Source organism: Scyliorhinus torazame, chromosome 17, assembly GCF_047496885.1.
Source record: "Scyliorhinus torazame isolate Kashiwa2021f chromosome 17, sScyTor2.1, whole genome shotgun sequence".
NCBI lineage: Eukaryota > Metazoa > Chordata > Chondrichthyes > Carcharhiniformes > Scyliorhinidae > Scyliorhinus > Scyliorhinus torazame.
In genome coordinates, this window is record NC_092723.1 from 176,588,225 (window position 1) to 176,609,476 (window position 21,252).

General features: G+C 44.1%; 1 protein-coding gene across 2 annotated transcripts in view; it reads right to left on the bottom strand.

The window, feature by feature from the left end:
* Positions 1-21,252, bottom strand: part of grin2aa (glutamate receptor, ionotropic, N-methyl D-aspartate 2A, a) — a 475,972-nt gene that overhangs the window by 76,900 nt on the left and 377,820 nt on the right. For both annotated transcript variants that reach the window (XM_072481712.1, XM_072481711.1), the window contains exon 11: positions 19,355-19,515. In XM_072481712.1, coding sequence (XP_072337813.1) covers positions 19,355-19,515 — 161 coding nt within the window. The remainder of the gene's footprint in view (positions 1-19,354; positions 19,516-21,252) is intronic.

The window sequence follows — 21,252 nt, forward strand, 5'->3', positions numbered from 1 at the left end:
CCGTGGGGGCACTCTTTCCCTTCCGCCTCCGCAACGGTCTCCACCATGGCGGAGGCGGAAGAGACTCTCCCCACTGCGCATGCGCGGGAAACTGTCAGCAGCCGCTGATGCTCCCGCGCATGCGCCGCCCCGACATGTCATTTCCACGCCAGCTGGCGGGACAACAAAGGCCGTTTCCGCCAGCTGGTGGGGCGGAAATCCCTCCGGCGCTGGCCTAGCCCCTCAATGTTGGGGCTCGGCCCCCAAAGATGCGGAGAATTCCGCACCTTTGGGGCGGCGCGATGCCCGTCTGGTTGGCGCCGTTTTGGGTGCCAGTCGGCGGACATCGCGCCGTTTGGGGAGAATTTCACCCATGAACTCTGTTTCCCTCCACAGATGTTGCCAGATCTGCTGTCTTCATTCAGCATTTTCTGTTTTAACTTCAAATTTCCAGCATCCGCAGTACTTTGCTTTTATTTTAACATTGATTGTGGGACTGAACCCAGAGGACTGTATGCTTGCTTTTCCAGTCATTCGCAAATTCACATTTATCCTTAGAAACAATTGCATAGCAGGATTACTTTGAAAGTCACATTGGAAAGTTGTAAACTCGAAGGCATCTAATACAAGTATTATGGTAACTTTAAATCAGTTTCACACTCAAAGTAAACAAGTAAAACAAAGTGGTGATTAATAGTTCATCAAATTCTGCCGTGAAATGGCTGTGATACTTCACATGGTGAGATCCAAGTTCTAAATTCACTATGTCATTATTCTGAGGTGTTCTTATCAGTCACTAATAACTTCATAAGATTGGCCCACAGTGGCCACATCGGCTCAGAGGCGCAGTGGTTAGCACTGATACCTCACAGCACCAAGGACCCTGGTTCGATCCTGACCCCAGGTCACTGTCTGTGTGGAGTTTGCACAATCTCCCCGTGTCTGCGTGGGTTTCACCCCCACAACACAAAGGTGTGCAGGGTAGGTGGATTGGCCAGCTAAATTGCCGTTTAATGGAAATTCTTTTTAAAAAAAGATTGGCCCAAAGTGACTTGTCCTTGTACCTCTCAATAATGACTTGAAATTAGCAAAGTTAAAATATCTATAATATATTAAAAATCTTACAAAATATTGCTAAGTATCTGTGGTGGTATGTATTAGGGGTAGTACGGTATCTGTGAAGCCGAGAGGCTATTGGCTGACAGGTCCCGGGTCCTGGTTGGATCTGCCGCCTGCTGGCTCCGCCCAGAAAGGCGGAGTATAAGAGCCCGAGTTCTCCCAGCAGCCGCATTCTGTAACTGAGCTGCTGGGGAACAAGTCTTGCTTAATAAAGCCGCGATTGACTTCATCACTTCTCGACTTGAGTGAGTAATTGTTGCGCTACAATATCTATGACACAGAAAGAGGCAATTCCTACATGTTCATGTCAGTGTTTGTACTCCATGTGAGTCTCCTCACAACTTTTTAATCTAACTTCATCAACAAATCCCTTGATAATTTATACTCTCATGTGCTTATCTCGCTTCACTTTGAGTGTGCCTATGTTGTTCACCTTATCTATTCCTATGGTAGCAAGTTCCACATTGTAAGCACATTCTTGTAAAAAGGAGTTTCCCCTGAATTCCACATTGGATTTATCAGGGACTATCATAAAGAAGGCCCCTAGTTCTGGTCTTGCCCGCAAATGAAACATCTTCCCTCTGTCAACTCTGTCAAATCCTTGTGACTTCCGGCAGATTCCACCAATCTTATGCCTAAATTACAGCAGCAGATTGATAAAACCTTCCACAAAGAAATTCCATTCACCTGTTTCAACCTGTGCACATCTTCAGTCTACGGAACCTTACTGCTGCTGTCATACTTTTGTGCCAATTTTTTCCATTATAAAGTGCTATGTCCATCTTACAAACTGTCAGTTTAAACCTTCTATGTTGTAATGATGTCCCTTGTAGCACTTCACATTTGGACCTATCAGCCCCTTAGCCTATACTGCAGAGAAACCCCTATACTTAAATGTGCTGTATAAATGTAAGTTGTTGCTATTCAAATTGCTGTAAGGTTTGGTACTTAACTAATAATACCTCCATACTCATTTGAATTTGGTTATCCCGGACATTGGCAGGAAAGTATCAGAACGATCAGATTCCCCGTGACCTCCACTAAATATGAACTGCCCCAGTAACAGGGCCAGGACATCCCTTTAACCAGTGATAAGCTCATTAGTATAAAACCCCCGATCTGGGTGCATATCGGGGAGGGATAGCCTTCGGGGAGTGGAGATTCTTGCGTTCTGTAAATTAACCTTACTTTTGTTTTCTACCTGCTTGGTCCATGCATGCTCCTTTGGCATATTCTACAGCCAAGCACTACTATCATAACTACAGGTGTAATTTTGCAGTGGCGATTAATGTTTTGGCCTCACAATACCCCCTTTTGAGGTGGCCTTCACGCTGCCCCCCAGTGATTCTCCGACCCGGCGGGGAGTCGGAGAATCCCGCCCGTGATTTTTTAAAATTCTCTTATGTCACTCCAGCAATTTTGTAAAAATAATTATCCTATTCTTTACTTTGAACTGAAATTTCTGTGAAAAGGTGTAAAATTTGATCACATGATAGAGCTCTTAGCAGTCAATAACAGTCAGCAGCAGTATAACATGCAGTGTCCAGTATGTTCCCCCTAAAGATAAAACTATTATCATTTATTTTTATATTGTAGAACTATAAATGAAAATTGGGAGAGTGACTCTTTCTCTCAGTAATTAATGGCTCACCCAAAATCAACTCAGAAATTGTGTGTTTGCGTGCAGGCGTTCCTCTTGATTGCATTAGTGGGCTGTGAATTTTGTGGATCATTAATTTCAGAGATAAACAAGCATTCTCCTAGTTTTGGGGACATAGGAATTGCAGGCTCCTCAAATCATTATTTTTCTGTACTAATCCATTTCCTACCTGTTATTCCCTGATCTGTGCCCATATAGTTCTCTTCGTTAGACTCTCAACTTTCTCCTTTTAGTGCAGTTTTTTCCACAAATTTACTGGGAAACAGAGTGTGGGGCTGAAATTAGAGTGGATAACTCCATTTAGACAGCTATCACTGGCATGGATGTGAAGGGGTAAATAGCTTTCTCCTGTACTGTGAATTCTGTAATTTTGTCTGTTCTAAAAGAGGTTGTGCCATTTTGCCTTCTTTACATCAACAGCACACCTAGTTAACAAAATTAAACACCTTTTCTTACACAACCAGAGTCAACACCCATGTGCCGTTACGTGGTGGGCTGATTTTGACAGCTGAGAGTTGTATCACGAGATCAGATTTCACATTTCTTCACAGGAATTTCAGTTCAAAATAAAAGATGAGGGAATAATTTTCACAAAACAAGCTATTAGGAGACAAATTAAGACAAAGATAAAGTGAGATGAGATGAAATGTTTCATAAAACATAAATCCAAAATAAGAACGGCTTATATAGCCCTGGAAACATAGAAGATAAGAGCAGGAGTTGGCCATTCGGCCCTTCGAGCCTGCTCCACCATTAATATTGAGCATGGCTAATCATCCAACTCAGTATCCTGTTCCCGCTTTCCCCCCATATCCTTTGATCCCTTTAGCCCAACAGCTGTATCTAACTCCTTCTTGAAAGCATAACTCCTTCTTGAAAACGTTGGGCGTGAGTCACCAAAAAAAGGGCCGGATTCAGCGGGCTCAGGTTAAAGGCCGCTACGTGGTGAGCGGAGTATTTCTTGACAGCTGCAGCGCCAAGAAACACCCCGCTTATCTAATGGCACTTTGCCGTTTTTTTTGTTCTCAGGGAGATCCTCTCCAAGGCCGCACTTAGAGGGATTTCCTGAAGTCAGTAGGAAAGGCTCCTCACAGATCGGGGTGCCATTTTGGAAGGCTTCCCTGATCTCCCCCGCTTTTCTCTTGACCCTTCCCATCCTTGGGAGGCCCCATGGGACCCCCCTCACCTTCCCCCGACCTGACAATGCACCCCTGGCAGTGCCAACCTGGCACCTGGGCACCCTAATACTGCCAGTCTGACACCATGGCAGTACACTTGGTACCATAGAAGTGCCAGGGTGCAGTGCTAGGGTGCCAGGCTGGCAGTGTCAAGATGCCAGGGTGTCAGAGGGAGTGCCATGGTGCCACCCTGCCCTGTCGCTGACCTCCTTGGGCTCGCCAATTGCCTGGGAGATACCCCAGATGCTGTTATGACTGGTCCACATTGGTGGACCCTGGTGAGGTCTCGCAGCCACAGTCGATGAGTCCCGGGCGCTCAGTGAATCCAGGTGTCCAGGTACCTTTACAGCTCATTTAAATATGCATATTTGGATTATGTCCAGCGAGGGTAAAATCCATATCGCACCACGCGGAGTGAGATGGGTGCCATGTGATTGGCCCAGTGCCCGGCACGGAGCCCGATTTGGGGCTTGCATGCGATTCACCCATTGCGCCTGGATCTGCCTGCGCCCGGTGGAACGAGCTCACTGAACTGCAACCTATGTGTCATTCCCGGCTAGGTATTTGGGCATAATCCAGACCAGTAGCCACCTAGACGTAGTAATTTGTTTGGAGTTGGGGAGATTTTCACTGAAAAATCCCACACTGAGGACGCAATCTTCTGGCCACGCTGCGCCGAAAAAGCAGCTTGCCGTGGTGCAGTGTGGCCAGTGAAAGCTGGGAGACCCCACTCCCGGGATCTACCCGGCTCGCAATGCCTCGTGAGATTCAATGCAGTCTCGCGAGACATTGCGAGGGGAATCCCACCCACAGTGGGCAGGATAATGTTTTGGCAGATCTGTATATTAGAGCGAGGCAGTAAGCCTCACTCTAATGTGCAGATTCCCAAGGTACCTGAGGCTTTGGGGTTCAATCCCTTCACCTCAGGGAGCTCGGGTGAGCGTTGTGTGGTACTCATCCCCACAAACGGGGACCAGACGGAACGGCATTTGTGGGGGTCTCCAAGGGGATTGGAGGCCCCCTTTGGGCAAGGTGATGGCCTGGCAGTGCTGTTGCCATCTGGGTACTCTGGCAGTGCCAACCTGGCACCCATGGCTGTGCCACCTGGATTACGTCCAAGTTGCGTTGAATCTCACGAGGCATTACGAGCCGGGCAGGTCCCGGGAGCGGGGTCTTCCGACTTTCAACCCCACGCTGCGCCATGGTGAGCTGCTTTTCGGGCGAAGTTTGACCGGAGGATTGCGCCCATAGATATTGATATCATGGGGCAGACAAGGTGGTAGTCAACTTTACTTTTCAAACTTTTATTTCTCCACAGTTGCTACCAGACCTACTGAGTAATTTTAGCATTTTCTGTTTCTATTACTGATAATGGCTTTAAATTGGGAATTTCCAGTTAGATTTTAAAATTGTCAGTCCTAAAAATATCAGTTTGTTTCTCTTCCATTTTATGACACAAGTTGAATTTACTTAAAATTAGCTGCCTAGTTCTCATGAACCGATGTAAATATATATTTCATAAAATGTAACTATGATTCAGGGCCACCATAGTCGGGGTAATTAAATGTTAAGAAATCATCAAGATTCTGTCCTGAAGTCTTCAGTAACCTTCAGGACGATACTTAGAATTAGAATTGTTGTCTAAAATGGTCAATGCCAGTTAGATTACTCTTTTACTCTAAGGTACGTGCCACACTTGAAACTAGGGCAACAGCTGGTGTTTTGTGGCATTTTTAGTAGAATGCACATTGCCTTTCGTTTATCAGCAGGGAATTCTAAACATCTGAAGCCATTTGAGATCACAAAGAACCAGAATCCAATCACTTGAGGTCCAAAGCAAATCACACAGATATTCTTTGTGACATTATTCACAATGGGCACAGTTACCGAATGAAAAGATAGTGCCCTTTCAATTATTCAGTCTAACGGCCTAGATTTTATGACCGAGCAGGAATTCTGCTGCATTGGTGACAGTGTGCTCACTGCACACACCATCACCCTCTTCCCTAACCCCAGCAGATCTTCCTACATCAGGATTTTTGCAGCAGAATTTACAGATCCTATTCAGCAATATGCCTGGGGGTGAAAATATTTTTTAAAATCTCCATCCCACTCAAATGTCATCAGAAAATCTGGACCAAGGCTCAAAATCTATGCAGATCCCACTATATTCTATATGTGGAAATAAACATTTTAGATAAATGAGAGATTTATACCCAAGTGTAAAAATGCTTCAACTGCATTGCACAATATTTTATTCCCCTTCTTTTAGGGCCCCCAAACGCTTTCTCATATTTCTGGTGAGAGAGTTGACACCTTCTGCCAATATCATACTCTTCCATAGTTAAGTGCTGAACAATGTCCAAGCGTTGTCTTCCATCTGGAGACTCTTCATTGGATTTTAACTCCCTCCTTTTCGCCTGATTGACTCAGTTGTGATCAGGAAGATACTGCATATTCCTAAAACTCTCTGCCTCTCTCTTCTCCTTTAAATCACACATCAAAACCTGCCTTTTTGACCAAGCTTTCAATCACCTGTCCTATCATCTCCTCATGTGGTTCAGTATCTGACTGCTCCTGTAAAACACCTTGGGGAATTTTACTACTTTCGAGGCACTATTATTATTCAGTTGTGTGGATGCTGCATTATGGTAATGCCTATGGACTATATTTTTTAAAGTATTACAAAACATTTACAAATTTCTATGAATTTAAATGCAAAGCAGATGGCAAGAAGCATTTTTGTTTAATGCATCATCAAGCTGGATTGGTACATTCCAGTTTAATACCATACAAAGTTGCAAAGCATTGTCTGAAAATATTGTAACCTGTAATCCATTGATTATTACTATTTTTAAAAAAACCAAGGCCTCAGCACCAAAGAACCAGAGTTTGATAAATTAGATTTCAGTTTATTCAGGCTTGCAGCTAATGTGATTGTCAAGTCTACTGCCAACTTAATTAATTTTTCCTCCAATGTAGGCCAGCTACCAAAGGAATGAAAGATTGCTGGAAAAACAAGTACACTTACTGTTCTCAATACTTAACGACTGAATTAATTTTTCTGTTGCTTTCAGGATCGTGATTATTTAGACAGATAATAATCTTAATGATATTAATATCAGCTGGAGTTCAGAACAATGAAGCATAACCTTAAAATCAGGTCATTCAGGGTGATGTCAGGAAGCACTTCTTCACAAAAAGGATAGTGAAAACCTGGAACTGTCCCATCCGAAAAGTCTGGGGGTCAATTATAAACTTCACAACTGGGATTGATAGAGAATGGTTAGGCAAGAGGAACAATAGTGGTGGTTAGAAGGAGTTAAGATACATATAACTAGCATCTAATTGAATGGCAGAACAGGCTCGGGGATTCAACAGCCTACATCAATTCCTATGTTCATCACTCTGTCTTTTACTGTTACTAATGTTTTTATTGTATTAAGTTGGATTTAATTTTGAAGAATGCAGTATATATGCAGCAGCAAATGCGGTGTCTTGCTTCAGGGTTAATTAACCAATCTATTCAACACATTACTGAGGTTTTGAAATTGGCTCTTGCAAACTGTTGCAATGCACAAAACTTCCCAAATTGATATTCAATGAATAAACAGTGGAGGGTTACAATGCAGATGTTTCTTTCTATTTTCACTATCCCTCAGGTAGAGATTAATAAAAGGCTTGGGGTGTTTTAGCAAAATTATATAGCACTTTCTTCAAGTCTGTAAGAAATTGGACCAGAGAGAGCAGAACACAAGAAGAAAAATACTCCCACAGGAGACAGCAAAAATAAAGTCAAGGTACCGAGGGGTGATGAGGCTAATTTAAGAAAAGGACATATATTAAGGGCAGGGGCAGACAATAGCAGTAATGCAGCTAGAGTCAGTGATTCAAAAGGGAGGCAACAGGGGAAAGCAAAGTAAGTAAAGAAAATCCAACCTGGAGATAAATTTGAAGAAACCAGAGCCCAGCAGAGACAGACTGGGGAGAGGATGAATGAAAGCTCGTAATTGGGCACGAGAGGGACATTAGAGAAAATGCGAATGTGACATGATAGCAAAGATATGAGACAGAGTAAAGCAGCAAAGTGACAGGAATTAAAACAGAGTGGAAGAGTAAAATGTGAACAAAGACACAGACACAATTATCGTAACAGCAATAATAGTCAATGAGAAATGCAGAAGAGAGAAACATGCATACATAAGCCTGCACAGCCAGACAGAAATAAACAGGAGTAGTGAGTGAAATGCATATAAAGAGGAGGAAACAGAGGGAAACATACAAAGACAGAAGAGGCACATCTCAATCAATATTAAATATACATTCATTTGTTTTAATGAGCACATGACAAATTTGACAGGCCCTACAGTGGTAAATCTGTGACAACCAGTTTGAGGACTTAGAAAAATGAATAATTTCTTGTCATCAGTTGCTGCCACCTCACAAGATTTAAAGTCTGTTGAAAATGTTAATGTTAGCAAAGAAAATAGTGAAAATTCTACTGTGCCTCCTCTGTCATGATTTTATTGAGCTATATTAATGGCATTTGAATAATTAATCATGTTGAACAATATCATTCAGGTTGAGCTAAAACACCTTTCTAGGTATGATGGTGGGTACTGTCTTGAGAAGCTGATATTATTTGGCTGATTAGGCAATTGACTGCTCCCATGGAGCTCAGATAGAACAATTATGTGCCCACAGCCTGTGGCTTCCATTAAACCTAATGGATGTTTTGTAAGGGCCCCAAAGAATCCAGCACGAGTTTTAAGGATACAAAATAATAAAGTTTATTTACTCTCACAATATATACATAGCAGTAACTTCCCTTGCTACCTTCTCCTTCCTCCTGGTTCCTGGACTGGCCAGCTTATTTATAGTAGGAGTTTCTCCGCCCCCCTCATTGGGGAAGTTCATACTCCCATAGGATTGTGGGATAATCATTAGTCCCCAGCCAATCGTCAGTAGGCAGGTTATAACAGGATGGAAAATCATAGGGTGCAAGCCTGTGATTACCCATCCTACAGAATGTGTTGGGAGGATCCTCACAGGGAGAATCCATTTGCAGAATGAGCTCTACTAAATACTTGGAAATTTATTTTTATAGTCTTCTTTATCCTCTTGTTACTGTTTGGTGTGTCAGCTGTGGCTCAGTCAGCAGCACTCTTGTCTCTGGTCATAACGATCTGTGTTCAAGTCCCACTTTATGACTTAAGCACAAAAGCCAAGGCTGATACTCCAGCACAATACTGAGGGAATGCAGCACTGTCAGCAGCGCAGTCTTTCTGATGAGCTGTTGGATGTAAAAGATACCATTGCACTATTTGAAAATCTGCAGGGGTGTTAAGTTTAGTGTCCTGATCAATTAACATCACAAAAAAACAGGTAATCTTGTCATTTGGGAGCAAAGTGACCTGCTGTATTACATTTCAAAAGTACCTCACTGATTGTAAAGTGCTTTAAGACATCTGCTGGTGGTGAAAAGTGCTGTATAAATGCAGATCTTTGTTTTTGTTTTATTAGATTTTGACTGTTCAGGCACTGTTTAAAAATTGTTACTCCCCTACATCTCACTCAAATCCTACTCATGTGATCATGACTCATGGCAGTCTCCACAGTGAGTATTTGTTCAGGAGAGCATATCACAGCAGAATGAGCTTATCGAATCTAACATCCACACATGGGCCTTCAGCAATCAGATGAAGGGCCATGAACCAAAGGGCGCCTTAGTAGGCTTTTCCAGGCTGAAATACAGCCTATTTGGCACCTGGAACCTGATACTATCCTGACCAATGGGACAAATGGAACAAGTAGGGGAGTATATCATTAAGGTTACAATCAATATTCCATTCATAAATTTGCTGATAATTCTGACTTTTTAAAATATATTAGATGTTCGAAATTAGTTTAAATTTAATTACTGAGACAGCATATACTCCAGGGTCAGTTTAAATTATTTTCACAGATTAGATATTCTAAGTAACTGTGTAGCTAGACTAATATCATGCTGTAATTCTGGAACCCAGGGGTTTGTTACAGAATCAGTTGAGATGACAATCCCTCACAGAGCTGTATGAGTCTCGCCGGAGTGTGCTGGTACTTGAAGTTATTAATGATTTCAGTCTATTCCACTTAGCCAACAATTTATCATGTAATACAGTTGAATACTAGCCAAGAAGATGAGATAATGGCTTTGTTCTTTAAAGTGCAGCTGCACAGAAAACAGGATTTTCCCCTTTATCCAACTGATCCCAATGCATTTGAATTCTCCTCATGGCGGAATTTTAATCAGTAATTTAATCTTGAAAGTAAGAAATTGAAAGTGCATCTATTTGTAGAATGTAAACTTTAATAGTGAGTTCTACAACTGACCAGATGCTTCTTAATAAATTCAAATGAATGACTAAACACGAATGGTCACTGAGATTATGCATTCTGGGTGTGCAATGCACCACACATCATGGGACGGCCACTTATCTCAAGCTTTACTGTAGCTGCTTTGAAACTTCTGTGGTAAGCTCTCATGTGGAAAAATGGCATCAATAGTGCACAAATGTCTGCATCACTGGCCTGTTCAACAATTATGTCACCATTATGTTGGACAGAATAAATCCGTTGAATGGTGAGGGACAGCATATGCAAAGGCTAAGCTGAAATGTTATCAAAGATTTATGTACAATAGGTTTAACATGTTATTACATATGGTCCACATGGGCAATTCTCCCCCCCCCCCCCCCCCCCCCCCCCGCACACACACACACACACACACACACACACACACACACATCCCACTTTGGCTTTTGAGACACGTTCGTACAGCATATGATTAATTAGCAGCTTTTCCATGATTTGGGGGGGACAGGGGCAATTGGAGAATGACAGCTTGAACAAATACCCCACATGGCTCTATGTACAACTTTCACACAGTGACTTCCAAAAGAGTGAAATTGCCAAAACAGATTGGAATGGAATTTTCCAGAATAACCTTTCCCTTTCCTCTCCCAGGGGATCACATGGCAGTGGGTGGGAGAGCGGTGGATGGGAGAGGAATATTTAGGCATGACGCTCTAGTCTGTTTGGTATGGAGTACACTGGTCTCTACCTGCCTTTGGCAGGAATGTAGGAACGTAGGAGCAGGAGTCGGCCATTCAGCCCATCAGGCCTGCTCTACCATTCATTTAGATCATGGGTGATAATCTACTCAATGCTACTTTCTGTGCTATCGTCAAAGCCCTTGATGTCTTTAGGATCGAGAAATCTATCGATTGCTGTCTTGAACATGCTCAATGATTGAGCTTCCACAGCCTCTGGGGTAGAGAATTCCAAAGATTCACCACAAGCTGAGTGAAGAAATTCCTCCTCATCTCAGCCTTAAATAGCCAGCCCCTTATTCTCAGACAGTGTTCTCTATTCTATTCTTTTTTCGCCAGCCAGGAGAAACATTCTACCTACATCTACCCTGCCAGACTCTAAGGATGTTGTAAGTCCAAAAGTTCACAGCATATTCTTCAAAACATTAGAGAATACAGGCCCATTTTCCTCAATCTCGCCTCCTAAGACAATCCTGCCATCACAGGGTTAGTCTGGTGAACATTCATTGCACTCCCTTTATGGCAAGTTTGTCTTTCCTTAGATAAGGAGACCAAAACTGCACACAACACTCCAGATGCAGCTTCACCAAAGCGCTATAAAATTGAGCAAAACATCTTTACTCCTGTACTCAAGTCCCCTTGCAATGAAGTCCAACATACCATTTGCCTTCCTAATTGCTTGCTGCACCTACATGCTAGCTTTTAGTTTATTTTAATTCATTTACAGGATGCAGTTCAAGAAGAAAGATCACCACCACCTTCTCAAGGGCAATTATGGATGGGCAATAAATGCTGGCCTAGCCAGCGACACCCACACAGCATGAATGAAAACAAAATAAAAGCGAGCATGCAGGCGCAACAAGCAATTAGGAAGGCAGTGACTCATGAACAAGGACACCCAGGCTCCTTTGGGCATCAACACCCGCCAATCTATCACCATTTACGAAATACTCAGCTTTTCTGTGTTATCTACCAAAGTGGATAATTTCACACATATTCACATTATATTCCATCTGCCATGTTTTTCCCCACTCACTTAGCCTGTCCAAGTCCCTTTGAAGCCTCCTTGCATCCTCCTCACAAGTTACATTCCCAGCTAATTTTGTGTCATCTGCAAATTATGGAATATTACATTTTGTCCCTTCATCCAAATCATTTATATAAATTGTGAACAGCTGTGGCCCTAGCAGTACCCCACCAGTATCAGCCTGCCATCCTGGGAATGACACATTTATTCCTACTCTCTGTTTATTGGCTCTTAACCAATTCTCAATCCATGCCAATATATTATCCCTGATCCCATGTGCTTTAATTTTGTTTACTAACCTCCTGTGTGGGACCTTCTCAGAAATCTTCTGAAAATCCAAGTACACCACAGACGCAATTCAGCGATCTCAAGTTAAAGTCCGTTAAACGGCACATTTAAACGGCAGCGCCAGGAAACAGCCTGCTACCCAATGGCATTTTGCCCTTTTTTTGGCCTTGGGGAGTTTCATCCTGCCGAGGCAGCAGTTGGAGGGCTGCCTGCAGATTGGGGCAGCCTGGTTTCCCCCCTGTCCCTTTTCAGGCATTCAGTGCTTTATCGATGCCCCTCACGCCTAGGAAATCCCCTCACCTCCCTCCCCTCTACCTGGCAAGGCTCCTGTAGGCCTGACCCCTAGCAGTGCCAACTGGGCACCCAATGCCTTGGGAGACGCCCCAGGTGCCATTATGCCTGATCCATGTTTGTGTGAACCAGTACAAAATGGCAACCTGATAAGGTCTCCCCGGCGCGGCTGGTGAGTCCCGGGCACCGGGCGAATCTGGCGCCTGGGCATTTAAGTGAGGGTGTGATCCAGATCGTGCCGGGCAGAGCAAGTTGGTGACTCGCCCGCGGTTTCGCTCCCGGCGAAGAGGCTCACCTGTTGCCCCTGGATCTGCGGCAGGCGCAACAGGGTCGCTGAATTGCGCCCCATATCTACTGGCTCTCCTTTATTTATGCTACAAGTAACTTACGAAAAAAATGTCACTAGGCTTGTCAAACATGGGGCGTCATTCTCCGACCCCCAGCCGGGTGGGAGAATGGCCGTTGGCCGCCGTGAATCCCGCCCCCGCCCCCGCCGAAGTCTCCGCTCCCGGAGATTGGGCGGGGGCGGGAATCCGGCCGCACCGGTTGGCGGGACCCCCCGCTGGATTCTCCGGCCCGAATGGGCCGAAGTCCCGCCCAGGAATTGCCTGTCCCGCCGACGTAAATCAAACCTGGTATTTACCGGCGGGACCAGGCGGCGTGGGCGGGCTCCGGGGTCCTGGGGGGGGGCGCGGGGCGATCTGACCCCAGGGGGTGCCCCCACGGTGGCCTGGCCCGCGATCTGGGCCCACCGATCCGCGGGCGGGCCTGTGCAGTGGGGGCACTCTTTCCCTTCCAGCTCCGCTACGGCCTCCACCATGGCGGAGGCGGAAGAGACTCTCCCCACTGCGCATGCGCGGGAAACTGACAGCGGCCGCTGACGCTCCCGCGCATGCGCTGGGAAACTGTGGGGGCCAGAATAGGTCGTGCCCGGGCCCTGTTCACGCCATAGTGAAACGCGACGGCGTTCACGACAGCGCAAACACTTGGTCTCCATGTCGGAGAATCACCCCCTACAGGTCTGTAGTTCTCTGTTTTCTCTCCCCCTCCCTTTTTAAGTAGTGGAGCCACATTTGTTACTTTCCAGTCTGCAAGAACTTTTCTAGAAGCTGTCGAATTTTGAAAGAGAACCACCAATGTATTCATTATCTTTATAGCCTCTAGTATATGGCTCATCATGTCCAGGAGATTTATCAACCTTCAAGTAAATTATTTTTTCAAGTACTACTAAATTCTTTCAGTTTCCTATTTTCACAAGCCCCTTGGTTGCCTGATATTTCGGGGAGATTTTCTGAACCTTCCTCCATGAAGACAAACACAAAGGCCATGATTTAATGGCCTTGATGCACCTCACTCGGTGTCGTGACGAGACCGTCCAATCTCACGAGGTGCCTCTCGCGAGATTCGTGATGCTTGAGATGTCTCGCCAGGTTCAACTGATCTGGATCTCACCCAGCGAGGTGGGGCTCAAGGACCCCGGAAGAGCTGGATGAAGTGGGGGAGGCCGGAGGCTGTGGTGGGGGATCTGAGAGGGGGGGGGGCAAAAGATCGGAGATGCCTTTAGAAATGGTGACCCGACCTGCGAGTAGTCGTCCTGCACGGGCACAACTGAACTGCGGCCTCAACTGGCTGTTCCTTACCGAGGCCAGAAAAGTAGTGAAGTCCTGGTGCTCCAGGTGCCGGAAAGCACCACTCTAAACCCGCCCGAAGCCGGAAATTGAACTTTTCTTGTTGAATCGTGCCCAAAGTAATTGTTCATTTTCTCCACCATTTCCCTATTCTCCATTATACATTCTTCTGTATCCACCTCTAATGGACCCAGATTTATCTTTGCTAATCTTTTCCCTTTCACATACCTAAAAAGGCTTTCACAGTCCACATTTACATTACTCACTAGCTTACATTAATATTCTCTTTTCCCTTTCTTTATCAATTTCTTGGTCCTACTTCGCTGGATTCTACATTACTCCCAATCCTCAGGCTTACCACTTTTTCTGGCAACCTCATAGGTTACTTTCTTTGATCTAATGCAATCTTTAACTTATTTTGTTAGCCAAGGCTGATTCGCCTTTCCTGTTCCATACATATGTGTGTTTGCAAATGGCTGTTCCCCTATAAAGTGACCATTACCTCCTGATAAAAGCAAATTACTGCAGATGCTGGAATCTGAAACCAAAAGAGAAAATGCTGGAAAATCTCAACAGGTTTGACAGCATCTGTAAGGAGAGAAAAAAGCTGACGTTTGAGTCCAGATGACCATTCGTTAAAGCCCCAGATACCTTCATAATGTCAGATTTTTGTGAAATTTGAATCTCTTCTTATGATTATTTAGGACAGAAAAAAATCAGGATGCCCAAAAACCTGAAGTAAAAAAAACAATGCTGAACGTTATAAAAGAACAAAGAACAAAGCAAATTACAGCACAGGAACAGGCCCTTCGGCCCTCCCAGCCTGTGCCGATCCAGATCCTTTATCTAAACCTGTCGCCTATTTTCCAAGGATCTACTTCCCTCTGTTCCCCGCCCGTTCATAAAAGAACAAAGAAAATTACAGCACAGGAACAAATGGGCAAGCTACTGCACACTCTGTGCTCTGGTACAGATGAAAAGACACTCGCCAAAATCTTCCAGTCCACCTGCATAAAACTGGCAACTACAGGCCATTAATTTCCACATCAATGGGTGGGAAGCTTTTAGAGATGATAATCCAGGATAAGATGAACAGTTACTTGGACAAGTGTGGATTAATTAACAAAACCAGAATGGATTTGGTATAGGTAAATTGTGTTCAACTACCTTTATAGAGCTTTATGATGAGTTAAGAAAGAGGGAAATGTGGTTGATTTGATGTCTTTCGACTTCCAAAAGGCATTTGATAAAGTGCCATATACCAGATTTACCAGTAAAGTTGAAGTTCACTGAATAAAAGGGGCAGTGATCACATGAATACAAAATTGGCTAAAGTACAGGAAATGGAGAATAGTGGTGAACAGTTGTTTGATGGACCAAAGGAAGATATGGTGGAGTTACCCATGGTCAGGATGAGAAACCTTGCTTTTCTTGTCAGATCATAATTATCTAGACTTGGTGTTCAGGGCACAATTTCAAAATTTGCAGATGGTATTAGACTAGTAGGCTTCTGTCCATTTCAGGTAACGATGGGCTGAGCCTGAGGTGTATGTCACATGTGGATTGAACATTGTCTATCATGACAGTTCCTTCCACAGCTGGCAGAGATGAAAAGCATTGGCCCAAGATCAACGATGATTTTTCCTCCCACCAGACTCCCTTTTCGGGAATCTAGGAGTTTCTTTGTCCTCTGCTTTTTCCATGTCCTTCCGAACAGCCTAATGGCTCATTTAAACACCCGGATGCTGGATTCACCCGGGACTTCCCGGCCGTGCCTGGGAAACCACGCCCGGGCGTCATTTAGTACGGGGCAACACAAATGTGGATCAGGCATAACAGCACCTGGGGTGGTCTCTCAGGCCATTAGAGACCCCAGGTGGTTAGAGACCGGGCAGTGTGGCACCCTGGCACCCTCTGGCATTTGGGCATCTTGGCACTGCCAGACATGGTGCACAGGTGGCACTGCCAGGGTGTGGGCTCAGGCCCGGGGGGGAGGGGGGGGGGAGGGGGGCTTTGCCAAGTACTGGGGTGAGGGGGGATCCCGGCAGCTTCCCCAAGGTTAGGGGCCTATGAGGAGAGGTCAGAAAAGCAGGGCTGGGGCCTGAAAGGTGTGGGATATTGGGGCTGCTGGACAAAATGGCACCCCGATCTGTGAGGAGCCTTCCCTGCTGAGCCGACAGGAAATCCCTCTAAGTGCGGCCTTGGTGGAGAGAATCTCCCAGAGGCCAAAAGCAACTGCAAAGTGCCGTTGGATAGCGGGATGTTTCTCGTCACTGCACCTTTAACTTCAGTCCGCTGAATCATGCCCCAATCTTTGGGAATTTGTCCACCATCCATTTGGCACACATGACCCAGCCAATGAAGGCGCTGCTGGTTCAAAAGAACAAACATGTCGGGGATCTCTGTACACTGGTGCAGTGAATTTTCCTTGCATTCCCACCCAATTTCTCACCAAAAATGGGGGTGAAAATTGGCTCTTCAAGGTATTACTGGTACCTCCAGCATAAATCAATCCCTTCATGTCTGTGTATCGGCTGAAGAAACTACATTAAAGCCAAATGCTTTCAACGGAATTGGCAGTTAGCAGGAGTCCAGCATAAAACTAGGGCTCTCAGTACTTTAGCAATACCCAGCCTTAGCAAAAGATTCAGGCTTTACGTCAATATTGATTAACTATAAAATTAATTTTACAGAAAGCGTTGTCATCATATCCCAGACAAACTGGCAATTTGAGCTAGTTTGTCTGAGGCACGTGACCTGATTCTGGAATAAATTTATTTATTTAAAAAGCACTTTTAAAATCTATACTATTTCCAAGATCTCAATAAATCTAGTTTTAGTAGTTCTGGAGCAGGACACGGCCATTGTAAGGGAATCGTCTGCAGCATGTGCCTCAGTCGGCAATTTCAAATAATTGGCATCTTTTTAAGCAGAGAGAATTTCTCTTAACTGTTCACCCTCTTTTGGAAATAATCGACTCTTGAAATCAGCAGCTTGCAGGTTACAGTGTGTCTGGGTGAGCTGTTGTACAGCTGAAATATACAATAAGCGTTTCTTCCACTCTTACAGTAATAGACTTTAGGTCCAACCTCAGTTAAGCAATCTCCAACTCAATTTATATGGCTCTCATCTGCAGGTCAAGACTGTTCAAACTTACAAAACGTTTTCAGCTGAAGAGCTCAAGAGTGGAAGCAACAGTCTCTGAATCCCATTGTCACATAGTTCTGTTTATATTGGGTCAAATCTTCTGAGGAGTAGCAATCACCGCTGGGTTGCACTCTTCTCCTACTTCTTTTGCACAGCACAAAACTCCACATTTCTTGCCTGGACTTCTGAATTGGGCCTCTTCAAAGATGTGGAGCTTACCAGTTCTCACAGTCCTTCTTCATAACACAGAATCGTCGGAGGAAGACAAGCCATGCCCGCTTTTTATGGGACTAGTATTTTGATAAGTCTTTATTCACTAACACATTGAAAAGCTTTGAGACATTTGAATAAAGCTTTTCAGTGTATTCGTGAATGACTGTGTGGTAAGTGGGTACAAAGGAAGGGAGAGTAGAGTGGCAGGCTGGAAGGATCAGGGGAGAGTCGGAGTGTTACTGGGAGTCAGAGGGGAATCACAAGGTCATGGGGAGCTGAAAGGTCAGGTTAGGCCAGAGGATAGGGAAGGGATGTTGAATCAGAGGGGAGTCGGATGTCAGTTGTACCATTAACCATATATTTGAGTAGGTTTTTTCCTGTCTAACATTTCTTGGCTAACTATTCAGGTAACTGAGACAGAACCGTCCAAAGTCTCTGACTCAGAGTTGGAGACTTTTTTGAAGTTGAAACTTTCCAGGAAAGTCCTGTAAATCCTTTGCATTGCGACTCCCGAGAGGTACCATAGCAAATCATCTGGGGTATGTCCTGTCTCCGACCATCAAGAGGCCAGAAGATCTGGGCCATTATTTTTATTAAGTATAGTTCATGCAAACATTGTACATAGAATGATACAGCATAAAATGAAACCATTTGTGCCAGTGTCCCTGTACCATCTCTTTAAAAGAGATATCCATATAGCCCCACTCATCTGTTCTTTTCCCATTGCGCTGCAAGTTTTTTCTTTCAAGTTGACATCCAAGTTCTTTTTGAATGTTACTACTGAATCTAGTCCCTCACTCTCAGGATGTGCAGATCATAAGCATTCACTGGGTGAAGGAATATTCTCCTGATCCCTCTTCTGATTCTTTAGTCAATGATCTGAAATCTGCATCTTCAGGTTACCAACCCCATCTGGCAGCGGAAACAGTTCCCCCTAATTTATTTAATCAAACCTCCTCAGTTCTGAACATCTTTATTAAAACTCTCTTAACATTTTCTTACTCTAAGCCAAGCAATCTCACATTCTCTAGTCTTCCAGACCCTTCCATCAGGCAGAAGGTACAGAAGTCTGAAGACTCGCACATCCAGACATAGGTACAGCTTCTTCCCCACAGCTACCAGACTCCTGAACGACTCCCCCTCGGACTGATCTGTTCCCTGTAAGAACACTATTCACGACGCCCTATGCTGTTCTTGCTCATGTATTTGCTTTGTTTGGCCCCTTGTTCAACACTGTAACCAATTACTGTTTGGCGATGTACCATTTGTCAATGTTCTCTGTTAATTATTCTTTTGTCTACTATGTACATACTGTGTACTTTCCCTCGGCCGCAGAAAAATACTTTTCACTGTACTTTGGTACATGTGACAATAAATCAAATCAATCAATCAATCAATCAATCAATCATAGTACACAACTGAAGATTTTTAAAACTTTGTCATCATCTTTGTAAATCTTCTCCATACCCTCGCTAAAGCCTTGTCGTCCTTCCTAAAGAACTGGACTCTAGCTGAGGCCTACCCAGTGATGTAGAAATGTTTACAATAGTTTATTTGCACACTCCAGGTATAATTCAAAACTAATGAGAATTTGCTTACAAATAGAAGGCACATTGGAAACACATATACAACCTATAGAACTGCTGATGCCAATGACTGGGTTTTGAATGGGTTAAAATTGGGCTCCTTAAATTTGCTGTTGGATCAAGTAGTAGGTGTTATCTAATACTTACCCAGTCTTCAGGCTGACCAAGGCATCTTGCACTCCTTTCTGGTTGTACTTGGACATATATGCATGCATATCTGGATAATTATTTCTAATATTTCTCTCGGTGCTTCCATTTGGAACGGTCCCAAATCGAAAAGGTGGTGAATGGTCGTACGGCCTCTGAAACTATAAGAGATACAAAAGCCATGGTGAATAGTTTTAGAATGAATTTTCAGCAATGGTTTTAAACACTAGAACTGAATCGTCTTTTTCACCCTAAACAGTTTCAGTATTCCATGTATTCAGCAATAAGAGACCCAGAAATCAAAAAGCATCAGTTTTTGGTTAAGCACTTAAAGTTTAAAGCACTGAAAGGTTTATGTGTCCCATAGAGACAGGATTCAAGATCAGACCGATGACTTTCTATGTTAATTCTGTCAAAGAGCCAGGAGCTATACATTTTAATTGAGCAGTGTAACCCGATGATGAAGGACAAAAACGTCCCAAAAGGTGGTGACTTCTTGCCAGCAAAAGCTTTATTGCAATTGAGTTTATTTAATGTATTAACAGTAATTTCCTTTAACAAGCTGTTCCAGTTGAGGTGATAGAGGAAAGCTCAGTCTGACACCCTGCATTGTCAGGTCATATTCACTTTACAAATGCTGGGTTCAAAAGTATGGGCCATTTTTCCGGACGCGTTATGCCCGGCGCAAATTCCGTTATGTCAGAAAAAGCAGGCGTGAGGGCCAAAACGGGTTTCGTACTGGGCACAAATCAATTTCTGATCTTCCCAGGCTTTTCACGCTGGCATCATCCAGATCTTGCCCAGAAACAACGAGAACCTGAGTATCATGCATTTGAATTAATTGTAATCTCATAAGAGAGATTAAAATCAGATGTTTCAGCCTCACTGCCCACCAGTGGGTGTCAAGCAGATGGCAATACTACTGGTCTTTAAAAACGGGGAGCAGGTACCATGGGCTCCGAGAGGGAGGAAGGAGATGGATATCACTCTCTACTTAGTGCCAGGTGTACCAGGGCAAAGTAACCGCTGGTCAGATGCTGTGGGAGGGGCCCACGGTGGGTCTGTAAAGCCTTGAAGATTGCTTTCTTTCACGTTTAACATCCCTTACCAGCGCAGAGCACAGCTGCAGATTGTCTGTCCTAAAATCTTCTCACAGGACAGAGCCATTCTACAGCTTGTCTCTTGGAGAAGCATCTCACTTCCCTTGAAATTTCTATAGGCTCTGTGGTTTCACTGTTGCAGTATGCCTGCTGTTCCCTTTGTACTTGCTTGTTTATGTTCCATTTCACACCTCTTGAAATTTCAATAGGCTCTTGTGAATTCACTGTTGCAGTATGCCTGCTTTTTTCTTTGTACTTGCTTGTTTATGTTCCATTTCACACCCCTTGAAATTTCAATAGGCTCTGTGGTTTCACTGTTGCAGTATGCCTACTTTTATCCCTTTGTACTTGCTTGTTTATATTCCACTTCATGTCCCATTAACTTTTATGTGACTCTGCAGTTTAGCTAGCTGCTGTCTGCTTTATAGAACCTATGGAGATTGTTTGCTTACACTGCATTTTACACCCCATTAATTCTCAAGAGCTTCCTAAATTGCACACCTGGGGCCTGGCTGCGTTGTTGGGCTTTAAGTCGTATGTCATGCAATGGCTGCCCAGGTGTATTAAGTGTAAAGGCATGACAGAAATGAGATCAGGGGATGTCCAACCCTGAATATTCACAGTGCCTATTAGTGTTACCCTTCTCTGCCTCTTAAGAGTTCTTGTGCCTTCTTACATTCTTGTGTTAACCTGGTGTTGTAAGACTTCTTACTGTACATTCTTGTGAGCCATGCTCATCCAACCAATTGACCATTATCATTTATCCTTCACCACTCTCAGCTGCCCTAATTCTCCAAG